Here is a 26,922-nt window from a genome sequence, read left to right as displayed (position 1 = left end):
ATGAGATAATGGCTGATCAGTTCCCTCCTCTTTCGTGTTCCATCTCTTACTGACTTCATGAATAAATGGGGTACATTCCACCTTGGATTTTTTTTGAAAAAACAGATCAACACAAACAAGACACAGATAAACAGTTACAAAAACCAACAACCCAGACAAGGTGCTTGAAGGGATTTATCGATAGCTTGTAAAAAAAAAACACTTAATCCTTTTGGGAACTGGAGAAGGTTTATTTTTGGAGGTTGAATGACATATGCTTGGAAACAAAAAAAAAAGCGGTCACATTACACTTCCTCCAATTAAAAGTGTTAGGTGCAGTTGTTGACAATTGGTTTCCGAGAATGAGCAGAGGCATGATCTTCAATGGATTGGATTATTATTACTGAAGAATCACAGCTAGACACTTATCTGCAAATAATCAAATGTTTTAACAGATTTTTACTCGCTCCCCCATCTAAATCAAACAGAGAGAATAATGCCTTGTCATATCGATTACGCGGAATATCCTTACTACGCTCATATCTATGAAGCATTTTCACACAGCAAACAATGTCAGTTGCAAAAATTTAGTCCCCAAAATATAGAATATATATCAATTACAGATCAGAGATGTCATGATACATTCGCTGAGGATTTGCCTGCTCTTCATTTCCTCGTTTGACTGCCGCTCTTTTGGGCATTGAAAGGCAGTGATGTTGAAAGTGAATTCCCAAACTTAGTTACTTGAGAAAGCCAATTAAAATGGACAAAAACGATTATTTGGGGGGGGGATAAAGACAGAAAATGCTGGAAACACTCGGCAGGTCAGGCAGCATCTGTGGGGAGAGGAATGGAGTTAATGTTTCAGGTCGATGACCTCTCGTCAGAACGGTTCTCATGCAAGGTCATCGAGCTGAAACGTTAACTCTGTTTCTGACCTGCTGGGTATAGCCAGTATTTTCCCTTTGTATTTCAGAAATATGGCATCCACAGTATTTTGCTTTTTGATTATTTTGGGGCCGTAAGGGACAAAGAATTCGCCTTTCATTGAAACACTTTCCCTTTACTACAAGTTCCAGTAACTCTGCCCATTGCTGTGGCACTCATTGTTCTGCACCACTGATGTCATGAGGTGCAGCCTCGGGAATGCTGTGCGTATCAACCCCTTTCCTCGTGACATTACCCAGTGGAACTAACTATATGAGAAGAGGGGTCAGCACAATTCACCTAAGATTTCAGCTGTAGAGCCAGAATTTCACAAAGTTAGATTGCAATTTATTTAAATCGGGGAACACTCGGGATACTTTGCATTGTATATACTGAAAAAAATACATAGTTTTCATTTTTATAACATTCTTGTGGTTCTCCCGTGTCATTCCTCAGAGCAGTCTGAGAATATGACAAGTCTGGGAGAAACGTGAGGCACACCGCAGGGAATGGATGGGAGAACTAAGTATTTGCTTTGTTGCAGAGAAATTTTAATCAATCAGTTTGTGCGTAACAAGAGTTTCAAAACTTGGAACTCAATACCAGTGAACCTTCCAAGGCATTGCAGAGAGTAACTCAGAAGCTGGACACTTTTACAAGGATAAGAACATTAAACCCTGTAATAACAGAACATATCGTGGGGGGGGGGGGGGGGGGGTGTCCCTAACTTGTTTGTGGGAAGCTGCAGATATGGTGACTCGCAGATGGCACATGCTACAGGAATTGACATTAGACTGTGATAGCTGGACCGTGACATATAGGTCTCAATATACCAGTGACGCGGCTCCCGGTTAGTGCGGAGCGGAGTGGGTAATTCTTTAACATGCATTCCAGTTAATGTCTGAAGACAATCCCATTCAGATCAGTGGGAGTGTCCAGAAGACGCAGTTGATATTTATAATTATACAGAGAATGAACGTTACTATATAAAATTTGACGAGCAGTAAGGAAACTAAACAGACAAGGACCATGGAGGTAAGGATTGGACAGAAAAAAATATAAATTTTTCTGAATAAAAAATGCTCCCACAGATTTCCCTTGATTTTCAGCATTTTGGGTGGTTTTGTTTAATCCTGCCCCTTCTCCTGTGAGTGGAAACTAGGATTTGTCTCCATTTGAAACAAGTTAAGAGCTTTTAAAGTGACAACTTCAGTGCTCCGCTGTAATCTGCAGCTCCACAAAGTATGGAGTGGCAAAGACCTCAGCAAGTTGCCGGCAGTTTTCGAAGTAACCTCGAGCTTTGGTCCTCAACATGACATCAATTTTGAAATCAGATTCGAGTATATTTAAACCCGCATCCAGCCCACAATGAGCCCTTTGACGCGGCTGCTGATTTTAACACCCCCCCCACCCACCCCCGCCCCCGGCAATCTCACTCAAAAAATGATTCAGAAAGCTGAAAAACAACAAAAACTGGCTGAGCATCAAGACCACCAGCATCTGCCTACCTCCTACCGTCAACTTTTTCAGACGCTCCTTGCAGACTGCGATGTCTATGGGTAAGAGTGCAAGAAACAGACAAAACAGAACAGCGAGCAAAACAGTTAGTTTAAAAAAAAAACTGTATATAAAAAAAAGTGTCACAAGCAAAAGATCAAGAATTATTTGAATAATTGCAATTAAGCCCTTTGCAATGCAAGACAAATTAAATTAGTCGTGGTTTCGTGACTGCTGATGCAATGTAAACAAACCAATGGATCAATAGCAAAATACTGAAAGAGTTGCTTTCTTGAAAATAAAGATAAAATAAAAGTTGCAACTTTTAAAACTCCCATGTGCTGCTCCAGCATAACCTATCCGGGGGCTGGCAATTCTGAAATTTAGCTAGTGTGGAACTTTGGTTAAAAAAAAGGGATACCATGGCTTCAAACGCACATGTGTGTGTGAAATAGTGGGGAGCAATGTTCCCCCTAATTCTTTTTTGGTGAATAGCCCCTTTAACGGGCTGCGCGGCCCACATTCTATATTGCTGCGCGGGACTGTCAAATGGCTGCGCGATCGTGCAGCTTTGAGAGATTGGCGGTGGGGAGGGAGTGGCTGTAATGGCAAAGAATGTTGCCAAGAACACTTCCGATTTGCTGCCAATGCTGTGCTTAAAGCATTCACATTAGAAACCTTGGAATAGTGAGTGCCCAGCGACATTGGATCACTCAATAAAGTTCAACAACCAAACTAATCAAAAAGGACACCATCGCTCTCTGTAATCCACCTCCTTTGCGCAAGAAAATGAACTGCTCGTTCTTTTAAAATTTAAATGTTAATTTTAGAAATAAAAAGGCCCGAAACCCCTAGGTACTGTACGGTAAACCCTGATGGGCCAGGTTCCATGTATCAAGCACGGTCACATAGGACCCTTAGAAAGTGGCCACCAATGTCTTGGGCTGGGCCCACAGTACATGTGCTCAAGCATCTATTCTGATAAACGCACCAGAACCTTGCTCTCTAAAGTGAGGATGGTGTTGATCGTGCTTGGGCAGGTGGGGTGGGGGGGAAAAGAAGAGAACAGAATTAAATTTTAACAAATTCCAATTTCTAAATCTCAACAAAATCTCATGAGTAACACAGGGTCATGAACACTTTCAGTAAGATTCAGATGCTGATCCCTGTATGGGTCCTTAACAACTGCATCACAACATAGCATTAATCATGCAGCACAAAATTAAAATGAAATGAAATGAAAGTGGTGTTCAATTGTCCATGCATTCTAAAATATGAGGCTACTTTGCAGGGTGGCGGTATTGGTGCATAAAGTACGTGGATGAAAACCAGCTCCTCTGTTCATGCAGTCACAGATTAGTATCCAAATCAGCAGCACGCAGCCTGTATACAGCCAAACAACAGGCCATATGCAGCATCTCCCTTCAAACACATTAGCCTCCAGAGATTTTTAAGTTTTGCAGACCAGCCCACACAGAATGAATGTAATGTTCCACCATTACCGCCATTCACTCTTTACCTGGCAAAGTCAACACGGCATTGTGGCAGAAGCAGAATTTTGGAAGAGGACACATTAGCAGCTCAACTAACGGGCAGAGGAAAACAATTAGCCCAACTCCACGGGCCACCAAGAGAATAGCCATTCGGAGATCGAGGCAAATTTTGAAAGAAATTTTACAATTGTAGCTCTGCATACCCTTTGGCTTATTGACATCTTTACACAGTTGCAAGATGGCAGTCTAATTTATAAACAGCCCTCGCTTGTGAGGGTTTGGAAATTATTCAAATGTTATATTTGGTTGTTACGGTTGACAACCATTGTTCACCAGGACATGCAACAATCTTTTACTACCTGGAACGAGTTAGTTTTTCTCAGACATTTTATCAAGATCCCAAAGGATTAAGTAATAAACATACAGAATAAATAAAAATGCAGCATTTACAATTACATTGCATTCTATATGGAAGGAGATTACATGCATCAAAAAAAAAAGAAAATCCAATCCAATTCTATCTCTACGAGTCCACGCGATGGGAGCTCTCCGTACGGCAACGGTCAGGCAGCCAACCAGTTGCCCCTAGAGCAGTGAAGCAGTGTCCCACAAATGTCAAATGTAGAAATGGCTTACAGCGGGAACAAGGAAATAACTTTCATAGAGCAGCCAAGAAAAGTGGTAGATAGCGTCACTGCAGCACATTCGGAAGTGATGAGGATGGAGTTATATCGCAGCGTGTGAACGGTTATCTACCTGTGTATCTGATAATCATACCTTCCAAAGCAACAAACAAGTCTTGAACAAGCAATGTTGGATCAGTTTTCCCCCCTCCCCATGAGATCAGGTGGGTTATCACAATGAACATGGGAAGCAGGAAGTCCTTGTATCTTTCTCTCCCTGTCCCAGTGAATCAGATACATTAAAACTGCAGAAATCACTAAGTCATGAACAAATGACACGAACTGGCAACCACTCACTGTGAATTCCTAATCTGAGTTTAGCAGGATATGGGATGCAACTCCTGACAGTGAGGGCAAGTACGCAGCTATCCGAAGTGAAGAATGGAACTCATCTATCCATGAACACACAAGCAAAGTCGAAAGTTAGGGCCAATACTGAACCATTAGAGGATACAGCCAAAGGCAGGAGCATTGTTTAATCTCAACTTTCTTATTTGCGGAGATGAAATGCAGCGAGTGATTCCTCAATATAAAAAAGTGACAAGATGTTAATGTACGGGAGCGACAATAGAGCTGTGTGTGGAAGAGAGTCAGCGGTTGTTTTGGAGAAGATATTTTGACACAAGTACAAAAAAAAACACTGTGCGGATAAAGAACATTAGCTATTTTGCTGAAGCAGATGTTTTGCTCCTCAATTATTTCAGCAATTTAGTGAACAACTAAACAGAAGACAAATGAATTGAGATTATACAGTTCAGAAAACACAATCACATTGAATCTTTGTGAAACAACCTATCCCCCAGAAAGTATTTAAATATTTCTCTAGAGAAAATAAAAAGTTAGAGACTTTCCAAATCATCCAACCTTCTCCAAAGACAGCAAATGGAGCTTATAATTTCATAGGTACGTTGCAAGTAGGTAGTATACTCTTACCCTTCATCTATTGGGCAACACCACTTTTTAAAATTTGTTCCTGGGATGTGAGCGTCACTGGTAAGACCAGCACTTATTGCCCATCCCTATTTGCCCCTTGAGAAGGTGGTGGTGAACCACTGCAGTCCGTGTGGTGAAGGTGCTCCCACAGTGGTGTTAGGGAGGGAGTTCCAGGATTCTGACGCAGCGATGATAAATGAAAGGCGATATATTTCCAAGTCGGGATGGTGTGTAACGTGGAGGTGATGGTGTTCCCATGAGCCCTTGTCCTTCTCGGTGGTAAAGATCGCGGATTTGGGAGGGGCTGTCGAAGATGCAGCCTTAAGAATGGTGCCCAGAAGGTCAACCAGAGCTTCCACTCCTGCTGTCTATCTCAGGACCACCTCTTCTCCCTTCACCCAACCCCCAACTAGAAAGAATGCCTGTGTGTACATCTAGACAGAGCAGGATTCAGCTTGGGTGTGCTGCTTCTCATGAATGAAAAGGCCCCACTGCTATTCTGCACTTATATGTGAAGAATGGCCACTTGGTAGTGGAGGCTGCTGGTGCCCGTGGGACTGAATGCCAGAGTTCAGGAGACACAACAGTTCGCCAAGAAGAAATAAAATTTCTTCCCATTAAACAGGACATGGCGGATGGTACTGGAATTAGCAACCACTGTAAACACCAACACTGATCAGAATTCATTATTCTGAAAATCTCAACCACCAGGTTCATCCTGTCTAGTTAAAACTTGGTATCAAGAGTTGAAGAGGTGTTTTCATTCTTTGCAGTAAAAACATGTAGTTTTAATTCAGACTCGGGGTCAGAGCAAGTACATGCAGTTAGGATTAATCCCCAAAAATAAGGCACTGCAATTTTAGGTCAACAGGATAACTCCCTTGTTAATTTGTTGACAGCTCTGTGCAGTCAAATTCAGAAATGCTTTCCTTTAATCACAGATTGTGCTAAATAAGAGGGCAGGGTCCGCTTGCTCAAACAATTCAGTGCCTCCCTGGCCGTGTAATTCAAGCTCCCAGGCCCTGCGCTCCAAATTACCCCAAAGCTCCAAGTCCCAGCCTCTGCTTTTTGGGCGGGGAGGGGCAAAGAAGAGATTATAAAAATGCTAAACATTGGAATGGTACGAATTGGATCTTGCTCTCACTACAGAATTGAATATTTACTGTCATCATAAAGGCATCACCCCACCTCCTCATATACACAGTTTAGCAGTTATAGGCTTCAGTTGTTTTTTTTGTAGTGGATGGGCCTTGCTCATGAAACAGGTCACAGGGAGATTTAAAGCAGTGATTGATGTATACAGTTACATCAGAGATCACATATTGTGCACATTGCTAACCCTGATACACTTGATCGAGGTGTTTAAAATCATAAAGGATTTAGATGGAGTAAATAAAGGGAAACTGTTTCCAATGGCTGAAGGGTCGATAACCAGAGGGCACAGATTTAAGGTGATTGGCAAAAGAACCAGAGACAACACAAGGAAAATCTTTATGCAACGAGTGGTTCGGATTTGGAATGCGCTGCCTGATAGGGTGGTGGATACAGATTCAATAGTAGCATTCAAGCAGGAATTGGATAAACATTTGGAGAAAAAAAATTGCAGGGTTATGGGAAAGAGCAGGATTGCTCTTCGAAAAAACAGGCACGATGGGCCGAATGGCCTCCTTCTGTGCTGTACTATTCTATCATTCTACCACATCACAAGGATAAAGTAACATCTACCTAACCTAAAAGTGGGCAGAGGAAACGTTACAAGGACACCCTCAAAGCCTCCCTGATAAAGTGCAACATCCCCACCGACACCTGGGAGTCCCTGGCCAAAGACCACCCTAAGTGGAGGAAGTACATCCGGGAGGGCGCTGAGCACCTCGAGTCTCGTCGCCGAGAGCATGCAGAAACCAAGCGCAGGCAGCAGAAAGAGCGTGCGGCAAACCAGTCCCACCCTCCCCTAAACTCAACGACTATCTGTCCCACCTGTGACAGAGACTGTGGTTTTCGTATTGGACTGTTTGGCCACCTAGGGACTCATTTTAAAAATGGAAGCAAGTCTGCGTCGATTCCGAGGAACTGCCTATGATGATGAGAGGTGAAAATACAATGTGGAAGACACAAGGAGTGAGTGTTGGTGTATTGTCATGGAGTTAGTGGAGGCGCCAGTTCACATTTCACCAAACAACAGTGGGCCTGAGTGACAGAAGTGTCGTGTCAAAACATCCCCCACGGTTTTGAAAAGAGGATTTTTTTTTAAACAAAGGTTATTTGAGATCACCAGCCTCAGTTTCGAATCGAATGCATTGAGAGCCATCTCATTTCAAAAGTTGCCAAATATGCTGTAAAGCACCAGTATAAAAGCAGCAGCTAGAAGAAAAAAAAGTGGCTTGTGTTTGGAAATCTGTGATAAGAGCTAATCAGCAGTTTTTCATGTTATGCATTCTTGTGTCTCAAAAACCCAAACGCAGATTCAGATAGTGGATTGTAAGCCAAGGTCACAGCCTACACTTAAATACAACAGATTTGGAACATGTTGGACACCCACAAGGGGTGGAACTGGCATTAGGCCCAAATATTTATCCCCGACCAATGCTACTGTGAGTGCAAAACGAGCAACGTCACACTAACCTTTACTTCTGGAAAGGGCAGCAGTTTACTGCGACGGCACATTATCTCTGCTGTGCCAAAGGCTACACAGGGCACTTTATGATTGATGACTAATTCATTACATGAAACTTGAAATAAAAGCAATAAGACAACTGCATTGATACTTAAGGGGTTGACTGTGGATGGGCAATGGCAGACATTTAGAGACCGCATGGATGAACTACAACAATTGTACATTCCTGTCTGGCATAGAAATAAAAAAGGGAAGGTGGCTCAACCGTGGCTATCTAGGGAAATCAGGGATAGTATTAAAGCCAAGGAAGTGGCATACAAATTGGCCAGAAATAGCAGCGAACCTGGGGACTGGGAGAAATTTAGAACTCAGCAGAGGAGGACAAAGGGTTTGATTAGGGCAGGGAAAATGGAGTACGAGAAGAAGCTTGCAGGGAACATTAAGACGGATTGCAAAAGTTTCTATAGATATGTAAAGAGAAAAAGGTTAGTAAAGACAAACGTAGGTCCCCTGCAGTCAGAATCAGGGGAAGTCATAACGGGGAACAAAGAAATGGCGGACCAATTGAACAAGTACTTTGGTTCGGTATTCACGAAGGAGGACACGAACAACCTTCCGGTTATAAAACGGGTCGGGGGGTCTAGTAAGGAGGAGGAACTGAGGGAAATCCTTATTAGCCGGGAAATTGTGTTGGGGAAATTGATGGGATTGAAGGCCGATAAATCCCCAGGGCCTGATGGACTGCATCCCAGAGTACTTAAGGAGGTGGCCTTGGAAATAGTGGATGCGTTGACAGTCATTTTCCAACATTCCATTGACTCTGGATCAGTTCCTATGGAGTGGAGGGTAGCCAATGTAACCCCACTTTTTAAAAAGGAGGGAGAGAGAAAACAGGGAATTATAGACCGGTCAGCCTGACATCGGTAGTGGGTAAAATGATGGAATCAATTATTAAGGATGTCATAGCAGTGCATTTGGAAAGAGGTGACATGATAGGTCCAAGTCAGCATGGATTTGTGAAAGGGAAATCATGCTTGACAAATCTTCTGGAATTTTTTGAGGATGTTTCCAGTAGAGTGGATAAGGGAGAACCAGTTGATGTGGTATATTTGGACTTTCAGAAGGCGTTCGACAAGGTCCCACACAAGAGATTGATGTGCAAAGTTAGAGCACATGGGATTGGGGGTAGTGTACTGACATGGATTGAGAACTGGTTGTCAGACAGGAAGCAAAGAGTAGGAGTAAATGGGTACTTTTCAGAATGGCAGGCAGTGACTAGTGGGGTACCGCAAGGTTCTGTGCTGGGGCCCCAGCTGTTTACACTGTACATTAATGATTTAGATGAGGGGATTAAATGTAGTATCTCCAAATTTGCGGATGACACTAAGTTGGGTGGCAGTGTGAGCTGCAAGGAGGATGCTATGAGGCTGCAGAGTGACTTGGATAGGTTAGGTGAGTGGGCAAATGCATGGCAGATGAAGTATAATGTGGATAAATGTGAGGTTATCCACTTTGGTGGTAAAAACAGAGAGACAGACTATTATCTGAATGGTGACAGATTAGGAAAAGGGGAGATGCAAAGAGACCTGGGTGTCATGGTACATCAGTCATTGAAGGTTGGCATGCAGGTGCAGCAGGCGGTTAAGAAAGCAAATGGCATGTTGGCCTTCATAGCAAGGGGATTTGAGTACAGGGGCAGGGAGGTGTTGCTACAGTTGTACAGGGCATTGGTGAGGCCACACCTGGAGTATTGTGTACAGTTTTGGTCTCCTAACCTGAGGAAGGACATTCTTGCTATTGAGGGAGTGCAGCGAAGGTTCACCAGACTGATTCCCGGGATGGCGGGACTGACCTATCAAGAAAGACTGGATCAACTGGGCTTGTATTCACTGGAGTTCAGAAGAATGAGAGGGGACCTCATAGAAACATATAAAATTCTGACAGGGTTAGACAGGTTAGATGCAGGAAGAATGTTCCCAATGTTGGGGAAGTCCAGAACCAGGGGTCACAGTCTAAGGATAAGGGGCAAGCCATTTAGGACCGAGATGCGGAGGAACTTCTTCACCCAGAGAGTGGTGAAACTGTGGAATTCTCTACCACAGAAAGTTGTTGAGGCCAATTCACTAAATATATTCAAAAAGGAGTTAGATGAGGTCCTTACTGCTAGGGGGATCAAGGGGTATGGCGAGAAAGCAGGAATGGGGTACTGAAGTTGAATGTTCAGCCATGAACTCATTGAATGGCGGTGCAGGCTAGAAGGGCCGAATGGCCTACTCCTGCACCTATTTTCTATGTTTCTATGTCTATGTTTCTATGCCTTATCACATTCCTCAGAAATGTCTCCAAATGCTGCAATACAATGAATCACTTTTGAAGTGCAGTCACTATTATGTAGGCAAGCATGCCAACCATTTTGCACAAGGCAAGACCCTACAAACAGTAGGGAGATGAATTGCTGTTATTCTATTTATGTGATGTTGATGGAGGATAAAATACTGAGCACTCTTGAAATAGTGACTTGTGTTCGACAAAGTCTATCTGAACAGGCAGAGCGCGCCTCGGTTTAACATCTCTTCAAAAGAACAGAAAATAAATGTTGCTCTCCTCCTGCCATTTACTTTTGGTTGAAGATTATTTGCTTACAATAGCAAATGGAGTTGAAGTATCACTAAAGATACAAAGAGTGAGAGATCTGGGGTGTGGGAGTGCGTTTGTCCTTTTCTGCTGTTGGGCTCAGAACTTTCCAGGGAAGGATCAACGTGAGCAATGTTCTAGTTAAGCTGCGCAGCAATCTGCAGGAGTCACGCAAGCCGTTCAACGGTGTTATAATGGAATAATCTGAGCATGCGCGGTCATTTGAGTGGGCTGCACGCCCAAAAAAGTTAGCGGTAACATTGCACGTGAACATTTTTACTTGTTTGAATTCAAATGGCAATTTTTTTTTTTTTTTAAACTGCAGTGTTAGGGAGGCCCCCACAAATACTGAGTTTGTGTGCATTGTTACCAGTATTATATCAAAGATACTGTTACAACACTAGAAAGGGATGATGTACTCGAGGGTTCTGTCAAAGACAGAATCTATTTGGTTAGAGTTAAGGAACAATAGAGGTGCTATTACGCTACTGGGTGCATACTATAGGCCACCAAAGTGCGGGTAGGAGATAGAGGAATAAATTTACAGGCAAATTGCAGAAAGATGCAAGAACTTTAGAGTAGTGATAATGCGGGACTTCGATTATCCCAATAGGGCAAAGAGGGGCAGGAATTCCTGAAACGTGTAGACGAGAACTTTCTTGATTAGTGTGTTTCCAGCCCAATAAGGAAGGAAGCAGTGCTGGATGGAGTACTGGGGTGGGGCAAGTGGGGCAAGTTTCAGTGGGAAATATTTGGGAAACAGTGATCACAATATTATTAGTTTTAGAATAGACAAGGAAAAATCAAATGTGAACTGGAGGAGAGCTTATTTCAGTGAGTTGATCTGGCCCAGGTGGATTGGAATCAAACATTGGCAGCTTAAACAGTAAATAAGCAATGTGAGGCTTCCAAAGAGGATATAGTTTGGGCACAGACTAGACACATTGCCACGGGAGGCTATGGAAGGGCGTCCAAAGATATAGAGATTAAAATGGAACAGAAACCTTGAGATAAATGTTGGGTTCATAATTCAGGACCAAGTTGAATACAAAAAGTGCAGAGGAGAACTGAAAAAGGAAATAAGAGGGTCAAATAAAGCGTGAGAATATTTTCGTGGGTAAAATAAGTGGGAACCCAAAAGTCTTTTATAAACATATAAATAGTAAAAGGGTAGTCAAAGGAAGGGTGGGCCCAATTAGGGACCAAAAAAAAAAGAGATCGCTCATCAAAGCAGAGGGGATGGCTGAGGCACGGAATGAGTACTTTGCATCTGTCTTCAATAAAGAGGATGCTGCCAATGTCACAGTAAAGAAGGAGGCAGCAGAGAAATTGGATAGGATAAAGATAGATAAATAGATTAAGATACTTATTGGCAGCACTCAAAGTAGAAAAGTGACCCAGTCCAGATGAGATGCAGCCTAGGTTGCTGAGGGATGCAAGGGTGGAAATTGTGGAGGCTCTGCCCACAATCTTACTCAGATATGGGAATGGTGCCAGAGGACTGGAGGATTGCAAATATTACACCTCTGTTCAAAAAAGGAGACGGGGATAAGCCCAGTAATTATGTCAGAGGTGGGGAAACCTTCAGAGACATTATTCCAGGGCAAAATTAATTGGCACTTGGAAAAATACGGGTAAATAGTTGAAAGCCAAGAGAGATTTGTAAAAGGCAAATCATGTTTGACTAACTTGTTTGAGATGCTTTTAATGAAGTAACGGAGGGGGGTGGATGAAGATAGTGCAGTTGATGTTGTGTATATGGACTTTCATAATGCATTTAATAAATTACCACACAATAGATTCGTAAGCAACATTGAAGCCCGTGAAATTAAAGGGGCAGCGGCAGTGTGTATGAAAAACTGGCTAAGGGACAGAAAGCAGAGTAGTGTTGAATGGTTATTTTTTTTAGACTGGAGGGAAGTGTGCAGTGGTGTTCCCCAGGGGTCAGTGTTGGGCCCACAGCTCATTTTGATACATATTAATGACCTGGATTTGGCTATACAGCTGTACAAGGCATAATTTCAAAGATGGCAGACGACGTGACACTTGGAAATGTAGCAAACACGGAGGAGGATAGGAAAATACTTCAGGAGGACTTAGAGACTTGTAAAATGGGCAGATACATGGCAGATGAAATTTAACGCAGAGAAGTGTGAAATAGTTAATTGTGTCAGAACGAATGAGGAAAGGCAATATAAACGAAAAGGTACAATTTTAAAGGGGGTGCTGGAACAGAGAGATCTGGGGTGTATGTATACAAATCTTTGAAGGCGACAGGTAAGTTGAGAAGACTGTTTAAAAAAAAAACATGCGATCCTTGGCTTTAAAAATAGAGGAATAGACTACAAAAGCAAGGAGGTTATGTTAAACTTTTATAAAATACCGGTTAGACCCCAGCTCCAGTATTGTGGCCGATTCCAGGCACCACTCTTTAGGAGTGCACTCTTTAGAGAAAGTGCAGAGGAGATTTTCTAGAATGGTACCAGGGATGAAATACTTCGGGAAGAGACTAGAGAAACTGGGATAGTTCTCCTTGGAGTAACAAGAGCAACAACTTGCATTTATAGATCACCTTTAACACAGTAAAATGTCCCAAGGCGCTGCACAATATCGTTCTCAAACAAGATGTGACCGAGCCACATAAGGAGATATCAGGAATAAAAATAGAACATGCTGGAAATATTCAGCAGGTCAGGCAACATCAGTGGAGAGAGAAACAGAGTTAACGTTTCAGGTCAATGACCTTTCGTCAGAACTGGAAAAAGTTGGAGATGTAACAGATTTTAATAGTGTGCAGGGGCAGGAAAAGGGGAACAACAGTTCTGTGAAAGCAGGAATCATTAAATGACAAAAGGTGTAACAGTTCAAAGCAAAAGGAGATGGTAATGGGATAAATAAAGAAACAAAAAGGTGAGTCTAGAGCTGTAAATAGGAATGGTAGAATCATCAACAACTGCCATGTGAAGAATTAGGGGCAGAGGTTATGGTCTGAAATTGTTGAACTCGATGTTCAATGCAGAAGGCTGTAAAGGAGATATTAGGACACGAGATAGGTTTTAAGGAGCGTCTTAAAGGCAATATTCAACAGATAGGAATCTTGTAGGTTTAATCAGAGACAAACAAGCAAGCTAGCTTAGTTAATTGGACAGCTAATAAAAACTGGTTCCCTAAACAGGCCAGTGGTGAGTCAGCCAGGAACAGCATAAAAAGAGGGGGCTTGGTGCAGTCTTGCTTGGAGTGCAGCAGCAGGTCAGAGTGCAACGGTAAGAGTTTGGTAAGTGGGAGAGTTCGGGCAAGTAGGAGCGGGAGGTGTTGCTTTGTCTTGTTTTCCCCACCAGTGCTGATACCCCGACCTGGGAGGAAAAGAAAATGAAGTGTGACATCACAGCAAGAGGTTCGGGGACATTGGAGCAGCCTATAAAGGCCAGCTGGTGCAGATGCAGCTGGGAGAGAAGGCAAAAAAGCAGAAAGAAATTGAAAGGTGACGTCAAAGCCAAGGGGGTAAGTGATTGGTGAGTAGTTTTTTCTTTCAGTAAGTAACCTTTAGCATTATTGTTGCCAAATTAAGTTAATCTAGGGGTTAAGTCATGGCAGGAGAGCTCGGACACGTGTTATGGTCCTCCTATACTATGTGGGAAGTCAGTGATGCTTCCAGTGTCCCTGATGGCTACGTGTGCGGGAAGTGTATCCGGCTGCAGCTCCTGACAGACCGCATTGCGGCACTGGAGCTGCGGGTGGATTCACTCTGGATCATGCGCAATGCTGAGGATGTAGTGAATAGCACGTTTAGTGAGTTGGTCTTACCACAGGTAAAGGTTACACAGCCAGACAGGGGATGGGTGACCAACAGGAAGAGCAGTGGAAGGTAGTGCAGGGGTCCCCTGCGGTCATCCCCCTGCAAAACAGATAACCGCTTTGGGTACTGTTGAGGGGGATGACTCATCAGGGGAGGGCAGCAGCAGCCAAGTCCATGGCACCGTGGATGGCTCTGCTGCACCAGGAGGGCAGGAAAAAGAGTGGGAGAGCTATAGTGATAGGGGATTCTATAGTAAGGGGAATAGATAGACGTTTCTGCGGCCGCAACCGAGACGCCAGGATGGTATGTTGCCTCCCTGGTGCAAGGGTCAAGGATGTCTCGGAGCGGGTGCAGGACATTTTGAAGGGGGAGGGTAAACAGCCAGTTGCCGTGGTGCATATAGGTACCAACGATATAGCTAAAAAACAGGATGAGGTCCTACAAGACGAACTTAGGGAGCTAGCAGCTAAATTAAAAAGTAGGACCTCAAAAGTAGTAATCTCAGGATTGCTACCAGTGTCACGTGCTAGTCAGAGTAGGAATCGCAGGATAGCTCAGATGAATACGTGGCTCGAGGAGTGGTGCAGAAGGGAGGGATTCAAATTCCTGGGACATTAGAACCAGTTCTGGGGGGGGAGGGGGGAGAAACCAGGACAAACCGGACAGTCTGCACCTCGGCAGGACTGGAACCAATGTCCTAGGGGGAGTGCTTGCTAGTGCTGCTGGGGAGGGGTTAAACTAATATGGCAGGGGGATGGGAACCTATGCAGGGAGAGAGAGGGAAGTAGAATGGGAGCAGAAGCAAAAGATAGAAGGAAGGAAAGTAAAAGTGGAAGACTGAGAAACCCAAGGCAAAAAGCAAAAAGGGCCACATTACAGCAAAATCCTAAAGGGGCAAAGGGTGTTAAAAAGACAAGCCTGAAGGCTCTGTGCCTCAATGCGAATATTCGGAATTAGGTGGATGAATTAACTGCACAGATAGCAGTTAACAGATATGATGTAATTGGCATCACGGAGACATGGCTCCTGGGTGACCAAGGCTGGGAACTCAACATCCAGGCGTATTCAACATTTAGGAAGGATAGACAGAAAGGAAAAGGAGGTGGGGTGGCGTTACTGGTTAAAGAGGAAATTAATGCAATAGTAAGGAAGGACATTAGCTTGGATGATGTGGAATCTGTATGGGTAGAGCTACGGAATACCAAAGGGCAGAAAACGGTAGTGGGAATTGTGTACAGAGTAATGAGGATGGGGACAGCATCAAACAAGAAATTAGGGATGTGTGCAATAAAGGTACAGACTTCAATCTACATATTGACTGGGCTAACCAAACTGGTAGCAATGTGGTGAAGGAGGATTTCCTGGAGTGTATTAGGGATGGTTTTCTAGACCAATATGTCGAGGAACCAACTAGAGGGCTGGCCATCCTAGACTGCGTGATGTGTAATGAGAAAGGACTAATTAACAATCTTGTTGTACGAGGTCCCTTGGGGAAGAGTGACCATAATATGGTAGAATTCTTTATTAAGATGGAGAGTGACACAGTTAATTCAGAGACTAGGGTCCTGAACTTGGGGAAAGGTAACTTCGATGGTATGAGACGTGAATTGGCTAAAATAGACTGGCGAGTGATACTTAAAGGGTTGACGGTGGATAGGCAATGGCAAACATTTAAAGATCACATGGATGAACTTCAACAATTGTACATCCCTGTCTGGAGTAAAAATAAAACGGGGAAGGTGGCTCAACCGTGGCTAACAAGGGAAATTAAATCCAAGGAAGAGGCATATAAATTGGCCAGAAAAAGCAGCAAACCTGAGGATTGGGAGAAATTTAGAATTCAGCAGAGGAGGACAAAGGATTTAATTAGGAGGGGGAAAAGAGAGTATGAGAGGAAGCTTGCTGGGAACATAAAAACCGACTGCAAAAGCTTCTATAGATATGTGAAGAGAAAAAGATTAGTGAAAACAAATGTAGGTCCCTTGCAGTCAGACGCAGGTGAATTTATAATGGGGAACAAAGAAATGGCAGATCAGTTAAACAAATACTTTGGTTCTGTTTTCACGAAGGAAGACACAAATAATGTTCCGGAAATACTAGGAGACCGAGAGTCTAGTGAGGAGGAGGAACTGAAGGATATCATTATAAAGCGGGAAAATGTTAGGGAAATTGATGGGATTGAAGGCCGATAAATCCCCGGGGCCTGATAGTCTGCATCCCAGAGTACTTAAGGAAGTGGCCCTAGAAATAGTGGATGCATTGGTGATCATTTTCCAACAGTCTATCGACTCTGGATCAGTTCCTATGGACTGGAGGGTAGCTAACGTAACACCACTGTTTAAAAAAGGGAGAGAAAAAACAGGTAATTATAGACCGGTTAGCCTGACATCAGTTGTGGGAAAAATGTTGGAATCAATTATTAAAGATGAAATAGCAGCACATTTGGAAAGCAGTGACAGGATTGGTCCAAGTCAGCATGGATTTATGAAAGGGAAATCATTCTTAACAAATCTTCTGCAATTTTTTGAGGATGTAACTAGTAGAGTGGTCAAGGGAGAACCAGTGGATGTGGTTTATTTAAACATTCAAAAGGCTTTTGACAAGGTCCCACATAAGAGATTGGTGTGCAAAATCAAAGTACATGGTATTTGGGGTAATGTACTGACATGGATAGAGAACTGGTTGGCAGACAGAAAGCAGAGAGTCGGGATAAACGGGTCCTTTTCAGAATGACAGGCAGTGACTAGTGGGGTGCCACAGGACTCAGTGCTGGGACCCCAGCTCTTTACAATATACATCAATGATTTAGATGAAGGAATTGAGTGTAATATCTCCAAGTTTACAGATGACACTAAACTGGGTGGCAGTGTGAGCTGTGAGGAAGACGCTATAAAAGGCTACAGGGTGACTTGCACAGGTTAGGCGAGTGGGCAAATGCATGGCAGATGCAGTATAATCTGGATAAATGTGAGGTTATCCACTTTGGGGGCAGAAACACGAAGGCAGATTATTATCTGAATGGCGGCAGATTAGGAAAGGGGGAGGTGCAACGAGACCTGGGTGTCATGGTTCATCAGTCATTGAAAGTTGGCATGCAGGTACAGCAGGTGGTGAAGGCAGCAAATGGTATGTTGGCCTTCATAGCTACGGGATTTGCGTATAGGAGCAGGGAGGTCTTACTGCAGTTGTACAGGGCCCTGGAATATTGTGTTCAGTTTTGGTCTCCTAATCTGAGGAAGGACGTCCTTACTATTGAGGGAATGCAGCAAAGGTTCACCAGACTGATTCCCGGGATGGCGGGACTGACATGAGGAGAGATTGGATCAACTGGGCCTTTATACACTGGAGTTTAGAAGGATGAGAGGGAATCATAGACGGCACTGGACAGGTTAGATGCGGGAAGAATGTTCCGGATGTTGGGGAAGTCCAGAACCAGGGGGCACAGTCTTAGGATAAGGGGTAGACCATTTAGGACTGAAATGAGGGAATGATCAGCCATGATCTTATTGAATGGTGGTGCAGGCTCGAGGGGCTGAATGGCCTGCTCCTGCACCTATTTTCTATGTTTCTATATAAGAGATGGAGGTGTTTAGGGAAGAAATTCCAGAACTTAGGGCTTCGGCAGTTGAAGGCAATGCAGAGTGATTAAAGTTGGGGATGAGCAAGAGGACAGAATTGAAGGAGCGCCGAGATCTTGGAATGTTGCATGGTTGGAGGAGGTTACAGAGATAGGGAGGGATTTGAAAACAAGGATGAGAATTTTAAAAATTGAAGTGCTGCTAGACCAGAACCAATGTAGGTCAGCGAGCACAGGAGTGATGGATGAACGGGACTTGTGCAAGTTAGGATATGAGCAGCAGAGTTTATCGAGGGTGGAGGCCAAGAGAGCATTGGAATAGTCAAGTCTGGAGGCAAGAAAGTCATGGACGAGGGTTTGAGCAGCAGATGAGCTGAGACAGGGTCAGAGACAGACGACGTTATGGAGGTTGAAGTAGGCAGTTTGGCGATGGGAGAGGATGTGTGGTCGGAAGCTCATCTCGGGGTCAAATAGGACGCCAAGGTTCCAGAGAAGGTTAAGGAGAGATTTGATAGGTGTTCAAAATCTTGAACGGTTTTGATAAACAAGGAGAAACTGTTTCCAGTGACGGGTAACCAGAGGACACAGATTATTTAAAGTGATTGGCAAAAGAACTGGAGGTGACATGTGGAAACATTTTTTTATGCAGTGAGTTGCGATGATCTGGAATGTACTGCCTAAAAGGTGGTGTGGCGGAAGCAGATTTAATAATAACTTTCAAAGGGAATTGGATCAATGCTTGAAAAGGAAAAATTGCTGGGCTATGGGGAAAGAATAGCAAGAGTGGGACAAATTAGATAGCTCTTTCAAAGAGTCAGCAGATGAACAATGGGCCATTGGCCTCGTTCTTTATATCATTCTAAGATTGTATTTCAGGCCCCAAGATTTAATTATATCCTAGGAAGATTAATGAATCACAAGCTTTAAAAGTTAAGCCACGCCAACAATAACACAAAGTTAAGGCTAAGGCCTTTAGGGCGTCTGCATCACTCAGTTCCCTATTTGTCAATTCTTTTACTTTTTTTAAAAAAAAAGGTATCCCACACATCATCACATCCCACTGACCCACTCCCCAAACTCTGCCAATGCTGCTGTTTAACCAGTTGATTAGAGCTGCCTTTCTCGTCAAATTGAAGCAGGTCAAGTTGCACTAAAATTGTTCTTCCACTGGCCCCAGTCTGCTTGAATTAAGTGTTAGGAGCAGAATGGGAGAGAAGCCCAACACTGTTGTTCACTCTGTTTCAGCACATTCTTCCTTCACATCTTCTGGTGGAACTCCATTGCTGCACATTGTTCAACGGGATAACCAGGAATACAAGCCACTGTTTTTACTGCAATTCATAGTTACAGTGTCCAGCTTGAGTTGCAAAGTGCAGACTTGCCCATAGGTCAAGCAAGGACCAAATCTCCTCCCCACCCCCTTTTCACCAACCGAACAACATCAGCAGCTGCTGGGTGGCAAATTCTTCAACTGTATTTGTCCTCTTTATGAAACGAAGCACGTCAGTGGTCCAGATTATTAAAAGAAAATGAGAGAAGCGAACAATATAAAATATATATATTTAAACAAAGGGACCCTTCTAAATCTATGCATGCTCCTAAAAGCGGACTTAAACACTAAACAGACTGTTCCTCTTACTGCACATAAAAAGGAATCGACTGAGGAATGTGTTTACACGGCAAGGCATCCGTGTGACATTGAGAGAAAGCAAAGCAAGTGAGTCAGCAGAAATAAACTCAAGCTTCTAGGGTTAATGGCCAATCAACAGATTAGTAAGCAGATTCAAACTAACACGATTGAAAATGAAATCATTCCAGGATTGAGTGTGTTGCAGCAAAGTTGAGAAAAGCACCGTCTGTTACCACAGCCATACTTTGACGTCTTTTGGCAACTACTTCTGTATGCTCCTTTGAAGTGTTTAAGATCCCTTCTGTACGGAGTATCAAGGTGGCACGAGTCCAACAGCAGCGAGCATTGACTTCAGGCCATATTCAAGCTCGCGTGGGCAGAACACGGTCTACAGGAACTGCACAGAGCACACCCATGCAAAGGATAACCCCCAAACCACCGGCTCCACATATGGGTCAGTTGGTAACTTTCTCTACCCATTGACAAACAGAGCCATAAGAACCAAGAAGGTGTCAGGTCTGAACCCCAATCTGTGCCAAGTTAGCTGAGGAAGGAGGGAGTGGGGGGGGGAGGGAGGGTCAGAGGTCATACTCTTGACTATTGCCCAATGGCCTCTGCGGACTTTGGTCGAGGATGGAATCAGACTCTAGTGTCAGGTCCTCCCTACTCACCATCCAGGCTCGCACATGCAGAATAGCCACTTGGCGAGACTCCCGAAGGGCCATTAGCCTCTGTGCAGCCGGATCCTAGCATGCATCAGCACCTTTAACAGAACGGAGGGAACTGGAGGTGCAAAAACAAAATGCCCTCTGTACAACTGAATCATCTCAAAAATAGATTAGATGTGGGAAAAAAAACATTTGGATAAGCCAGTTCTTAACATTTGCAATTCAAATGTGAGTAAAACCAACTAGAAATACTAAAAGCTGGGACAAAAAAAAAATTAAGAAATCGGTGTATGCAGGTTGATGAACTCCAGTGTCTCTAAATCTACCCTCAGTGCTGAAATACATTTAACCCATCATGGCCAATTGTGCAAATGTGCTGCAGTGAGGTAGAGTGACAGCAGATCTTGCGACGGGCTTCAGGAGTATTGGCTAGCACAGGAGGAGAGTTTATTTCCAATTGCTGTCGGGGATCTTGGATTTCTGTGACCAAACTGCGCCGACGGGAGACAGAGCTACAGGTCGGGCTTAGATTGCCGTGTTAGAGAGCCCCACCCAAGCACTGGCTTCATTCATTGTACAGTCTGCATAGGACAGCGTTTTGGAATCAGAGCCAGCATACAGAACAGGTGCAGGAGGTGTTCAGAAGTACATGCAGCCTTCACAGCTCAACACTGAAAGCCAAAACTCTAGGTTGCAAAAACTAGACAGAGGAGCTCAAACAAAGGAAGACCATCCATTTCAGAGCCCTCACCAAGTCCGTTTGAGGAAGTGACTAGGTTAGCTGGTACGGACGATTCCAGGTCCGCATCCAGAATTCCTAGAGGGTCCAGCTGCGCAACGTGATGCCCTCGTATCTAGAAAGAAGAAAAGAACGGAAAAGAGGGGGTGGTGGAAGAGAAGGGGCAAGGGGGGGGGGGGGGGGAAAGAGAGTTTAACATATTTTCTTAAATATTGATAATTAATCTTAAAATTAATCTCACCAAGGCTGGAGGGGCCAACAGGAAAAGCACTACGAGACTCATCAAAATTTACTACATTAATGCCAAGTGGATCAAGTTTTGTGATGTGATGACCCCTGACCTGTGGATGAGGAAGAACAACATTCAAGAACAAACATGTTTTATTTGCGAAAGTACACCACAGAACTGCTCAATAGGCACTTAGCACATTACGACAAATACCCACAATTACATCACAACATGGATTGCCACATCGCTTTACTTAACACTTTTGGAGTTTCAATCAGAATTAGAATGATCTATTAAGGGGGCTGTTTGAAAATCAGAGAGAAAAGGCAGGGTCCGAACTTCAGATGGCTGAGACCTGATCAGCTTTCTCTCGCATTCTCTTCTGAAGGTGCTGAATCCGGTTAGCTTACAGTTCCACAGGCACGAGCTGCTCTGTCGAACCTCACCCAAGTGGTCGTGAGAGCAACGAGCGTCACTCGGCTCTTCCACTACAGAGTGAATGGCAGCCAAGCCTGATTCAGTCCTCACCTGATGTCTACACTCATGCAGTGCTGAATGGCAATCAGGAGCAGTAACCATGGCTACCCCTCTTCCTCCCACAATACCCACTTTCTTCCCCCCCACCCCCACTCCAGACCCTAGGCTGCTGAGGCAATTTCACTGCCTGTACTGAGATTAACTAAATCAATACAGATCAGAAACTAAACCTGCCATCATGAGGCCTACATATCTTAATGCTACATGGCCTTGCCCTCTGGGGCATCGGAGAAGAGCTCAGATCTGCCAAGTTTCAGTAAAATGGCCAAATGGTCGATTCTAAGATCTCTCAATTGATCTGTTCGGTGAAATGATGGCAGTTCATGTTCTGAATTTTAAATATATGTCAACTGTTTATGTGGAGGGTTGGATCATGGGAATACACCCAACAATACAGTCAAGGCACCATTGATGAACAGTTTCTATTTTTGCCTCTTCTCCCGACAGTATTTACTCTTCAATGACAGTGTAATCTGAAGAGCTTTCTCTCTAGTTTCTTCTAACCGTGCGCATCTCCTTTCTGGCCTCATGCCTTGGATCCATGACATCCATCCACTAAGGACTCCCATGCATATTCTCCCTCTCCTTTTTGAAGGAAGAGGAGTTACTTTCATTCAACCCCCATCCCACATGATGTCTCATGGTTTTTTTTTAAAAACAAGATCGGGATGGTGTTGATGAAATGAGACCAACTTCATTGCAGGCCAGCATTCAAATTCTTACAGGGCTTGACAGGGTAGATGCAGGGAGGATGTTTCCCCCAGGCTGGGGAATCTAGAACCAGGGGTCACAGTCTCAGAATAAGGGGTCGGACATTTAGGACTGAGATGAGGAGAAACTTCGTCACTCAGAAGGTGGTGAATCTTTGGAATTCTCTGTCCCAGAGGGCTGTGGAGCCTCAGTCTTTGAGTATATTCAAGACAGAGATCGATAGATTTTTGGATATTAAGCAAATCAAGGGATATGGGGATAGTGCAGGAAAGTGGAGTTGAGGTAGAAGATCAGCCATGATCTCACGAGGGGCCAAATGGCCTACTCCCGCTCCTAATTCTTAAGTTCTTAAATCAATGGGGAATAGAATGGAAGTTGGCATAGCAACAATATGGATCTTAGTACTTTCTATATCCACGGTTAATACCGTTCATATTGAATGTGCACGCGACATCTAGCGGTGGAACATCAATGCGGCATGTGTTGCAGGTTGAGCGCCATGGATCCTTTAAATGATATCTAACTGGAATGTGGAGCATTCATTATAAGATAAATGGAAACACTGCCAGGTAAAACAAACTCTGACAGATGGTGTGTACCATTGGTACAGCTTGGTTAGTTCTGCACCGATCAAGTGGAATGGGATTAAGCAATGAAATGCAATGTGACAATAGTAAAGCAGCCAACCGTTTGTGGTGTTTAAATCGAGCAAGTATTGTCAATGCACAATACACACACTCAATCCGGTTGCTCAGATCCTGGTTGTTACAGGACAGCCGATAGTGAGCAAATTCAGCACTCAAATCTATTTTTATCCAATTTCTATGAGCTGACAAATGTTCTTGGCTGAAAAATGAAATTTTATCAGCTTGACAGCGAAGCTCCCAAGATTTCATTAGCATGCAACCGAACATTTAATTACAGGATAAAATTATTACTCGTCACCCACTGGATGCCTTCCAATAAGAAATAAAACTGAAACGTATCGATCAGCAACCAGGAGAACATAGATTAAAATAAGACACAATCTATTTAGCCAGATCTCCATTTAAGGTATTTTGGGACTTTGAAAATGTGCCCTGCAAGAAACCCAATTTCAAAGTCCAGGGTGGAACAGACATACATAGGCTCAATCTCCTATCTTTGCCAAGTTAATCTTGGCTGAGACAGCATTTCAGGCTATACAATTGGGTCCGATTTTGAAAGATAAGGGAGTCAAGGGTTATGGGGAGCGGGCAGGGAAATGGAGTTGAGGCTAAGAGCAGACCAGCATGATCTTATTGAATGGCGGAGCAGGCTCGAGGGGCCGAATGGCCGACTCCTGGGCTAGAGAAGGGTGGGGGGGGAAAAGTCAGTCAGGCTCCCCAGCCTTGCTCATCATTCAACAAATCCTGCTGGGCATCAGGTGAGTGCAAGCTCAAGTTCTTCATAGTTATATAGCCTGCCAGTACACGCGCATGAACAACGGCCACTTGCACGAGGTGCCAGTGGAATCAGATTCCAGCATTAGTCCCAGCTTTCAGGAGGCGAGGAACGGAGACAACATTACATAAGATCCTTACAGCAGGAGAATGTCACAGTCCCATCAGTTGGGAGACTTGCACGTTGAATGAGAGGAGACTGGCTACCCATTCATCCATACTTGCCAAGCTTGGCTGGTGTCTGAGCCCAAGAGGCAAGGTTCTGAATTCCTTTTCAGATTTCGACAAGATTACAAGCTAGCGTGCTTGGAAGATCACATGAGCTTCTACTTTCACACTGTTGCCATTAGGTGAGCGTTCATAAGCTTGGTTATGATGGCAGATGGGCATGCCCATACCCATAAATTTACAATGAGAGAAGAGCTCAGACAAACATGCACACAACATGTAAAGCAATCTATTTATAATATTTGGGATCACACAACACAGGGTCTCCCTGATTCATATTCAGCTGATTACCTGGTAAGCTCTGATGAGTGACTGTACCGCCAGATGATCCTCCACTAACTTGTCCACATTTGGCTGTGCGACTACCATGGACTGGGCGTTGGATAAAGAAGCCAGTGGTGGAGGACTTTGGTAAGCAGTGCCCGGTGGCGCTCCTGCATTGGCATTTCGAAAAAATACATCCCAAGACTGCAAAAGTGAGAAAACTTGAGGTTTAGCAACTGCTTTAAACGGAGTAACAAATGAGAAAAATACCTAGTTAAACAACAGGAAATACGACGTGCCGCCAGAGCTGCAGCTGTTACTGCATGGTAGGAATGTGGGCTCAGGCCCAATAACTACAAGTTCCATAGCTTAACCTTTGTAATGAAACCTGGTCATCCAAAACTTGGCTGCCCGTGTTCTAACTCGCACCAAGTCCCGCTCACCCATCACCCCTGTGCTCGCAGAGCAACATCTCAATTTCAAAATTCTGATCCTTCCATGGCCTCGCCCCTCCCCAGCTCTGCAATCTCCTCCAGCCCCACAACCTCCACTCCCCACCCCGCCACCCCGAGATGTCTGCGCTCCTCAAATTCTGCCCTCTTGAGCATCCCGGATTATAATCAATCAACCATTGGTGGCCGTGCCTTCAGCTGCCTCGGCTCCAAGCTCTGAAACTCCCTCCCTAAACCTCTCCGCCTCTCTTTCCTCCTTTAAGCCGTTCCTTAAAAACGACCTCTTTGACAAAGCTTTTGCTCACCTGCCATAACTTCTTTTGGTGTGGCTCGGTGTCAAATTTATTTGTTTTGTCTTAAAACATTCCTGTGAAGTGCCTTGGGACATTTTACTACGTTAAAGTCGCTATATAAATACAAGTTTTTGTTGTTGAAGCAACCAATAGATGTCAGCCTCATGTAAAGGATCACCTCCAGCTCTTTCTGCACCTTGGACAACACTAGCAAAGACCCAGAGACAGGTTAGCTCTTCACCCTTCCAACTTCAGAATGGTGAAGAGGGTGGGAGGGGAAATTAAACAAGACCAGGGCGTAATGTGTAGACTTCAGAAAGTATCTCGCAGTAATCTGATTGTTAAAGCAACATTGATATAAGCTACATGTTTTTGCAAAGCATTTGCTGAAGTCAGGGTACTCAGGAATCGCCACAAATTAGATTTGTCCAGTGCCTCAAACACAGAAACCAGCCTGAGCTGCATCACAGAGGCAAAATAGGCGCTGAGCAGTGCTCGAAGGAATCACCAAAAGGAATGGTCAAAGAGGTAGGTGCAGATCCCCTGGGAGGACAGGCGCACCAACATCAGTGTCCTCGTCCAGGCTAACATCCCCAGTATTGAAGCACTGACCACAATCGATCAGCTTCGCTGGGCAGGCCACATAGTTCGCATGCCAGATGCGAGACTCCCTCAGCAAATGCTTTATGCGGAGCTCCTTCATGGTAAACGAGCCAAAGGTGGGCAGAGGAAACGTTACAAGGACACCCTCAAAGCCTCCCTGGTAAAGTGCGACATCGCCACTGACACCTGGGAGACCCTGGCCGAAGACCACCCGAGGGCGTTGAGTTCTTCGAGTCTTAACACAAAGAACATGAAGAGGCCAAGCGCAGGCAGCGGAAGGAGCGCGCGGCAAACCAGCCACACCGACCCCTTCCCTCGACGAATGTCTGTCCCACCTGTGATAGGGACTGTGGCTCTCGTATTGGACTGCTCAGTCACCTAAGGACTCACTTTGGGAGTGGAAGCAAGTCTTTCTCGATTCCGAGGGACTGCCTATGATGAGGAGGAAGCTGTTGAAAGTTGGAGAGAAAAGCAACAAGGAGGGCAAGTTTGGACGAGTAGGGGTGTCAGCTGATGTCAATGGTGGAACATGCAGAAGGGGCAAGAGTTGAAAGACTCAGATTATTTATAAAAATACACTTTATAAGGGGCAACTTTGCCTGCAATTTATCAAATAAGCACTTTTGCTTGCTTCCAGACCCATTTACATTGACTGCTTCACTGACCTTCCCTCATAACTCACGCCACACAACTCTACCTTTGGGTGAAAAAGTTGTTGCAAAAATCCAGCTGGTGAACCCAAGCAGATGACAATTGAGACAAATCGCTGCTCATTTAATATGCAAAGGAGCATCTCAAATGCCAAGTGCATTAATGCATATTTAGCACAGCATTGCGCCACAGACACCCTGGAGTTCCCAGTCTGTGCTCAGTGAGCTGATCTCAGCCAGGGCAGCTGTGAGGGCTGGGGAATTGGTGCAATGTCCGTGATTGGGAGAAAAAAAAGCTACATCAGTCAGGGTTCCTGACCGCAACCCGGTGCCTCCTACTAGAAAGTGCGTATTTAGACATTGG

General features: G+C 44.3%; 1 protein-coding gene across 5 annotated transcripts in view; it reads right to left on the bottom strand.

Moving 5' to 3' along the window:
- Positions 1 to 26,922, bottom strand: part of LOC139235118 (2-oxoglutarate dehydrogenase complex component E1) — a 128,459-nt gene that overhangs the window by 57,712 nt on the left and 43,825 nt on the right. For 2 of the 5 annotated variants that reach the window (XM_070866303.1, XM_070866304.1), the window contains exons 3-5: positions 24,588 to 24,764; positions 21,183 to 21,285; positions 2,415 to 2,459 (exon numbers count right to left, since the gene is read on the bottom strand). In XM_070866303.1, the coding sequence (XP_070722404.1) occupies positions 2,415 to 2,459; positions 21,183 to 21,285; positions 24,588 to 24,764 (325 nt within the window). Of the gene's footprint in view, positions 1 to 2,414; positions 2,460 to 21,182; positions 21,286 to 21,411; positions 21,512 to 24,587; positions 24,765 to 26,922 lie in introns of all 5 variants that reach the window. The other 3 variants (XM_070866305.1, XM_070866307.1, XM_070866306.1) reach the window with 3 other exon arrangements.

Source organism: Pristiophorus japonicus, chromosome 22 (genome assembly GCF_044704955.1).
Source record: "Pristiophorus japonicus isolate sPriJap1 chromosome 22, sPriJap1.hap1, whole genome shotgun sequence".
Lineage (NCBI taxonomy): Eukaryota > Metazoa > Chordata > Chondrichthyes > Pristiophoridae > Pristiophorus > Pristiophorus japonicus.
The sequence above is the reverse complement of the archived record's forward strand: the minus strand, read 5'-3'. Positions and strand labels throughout refer to the sequence as shown.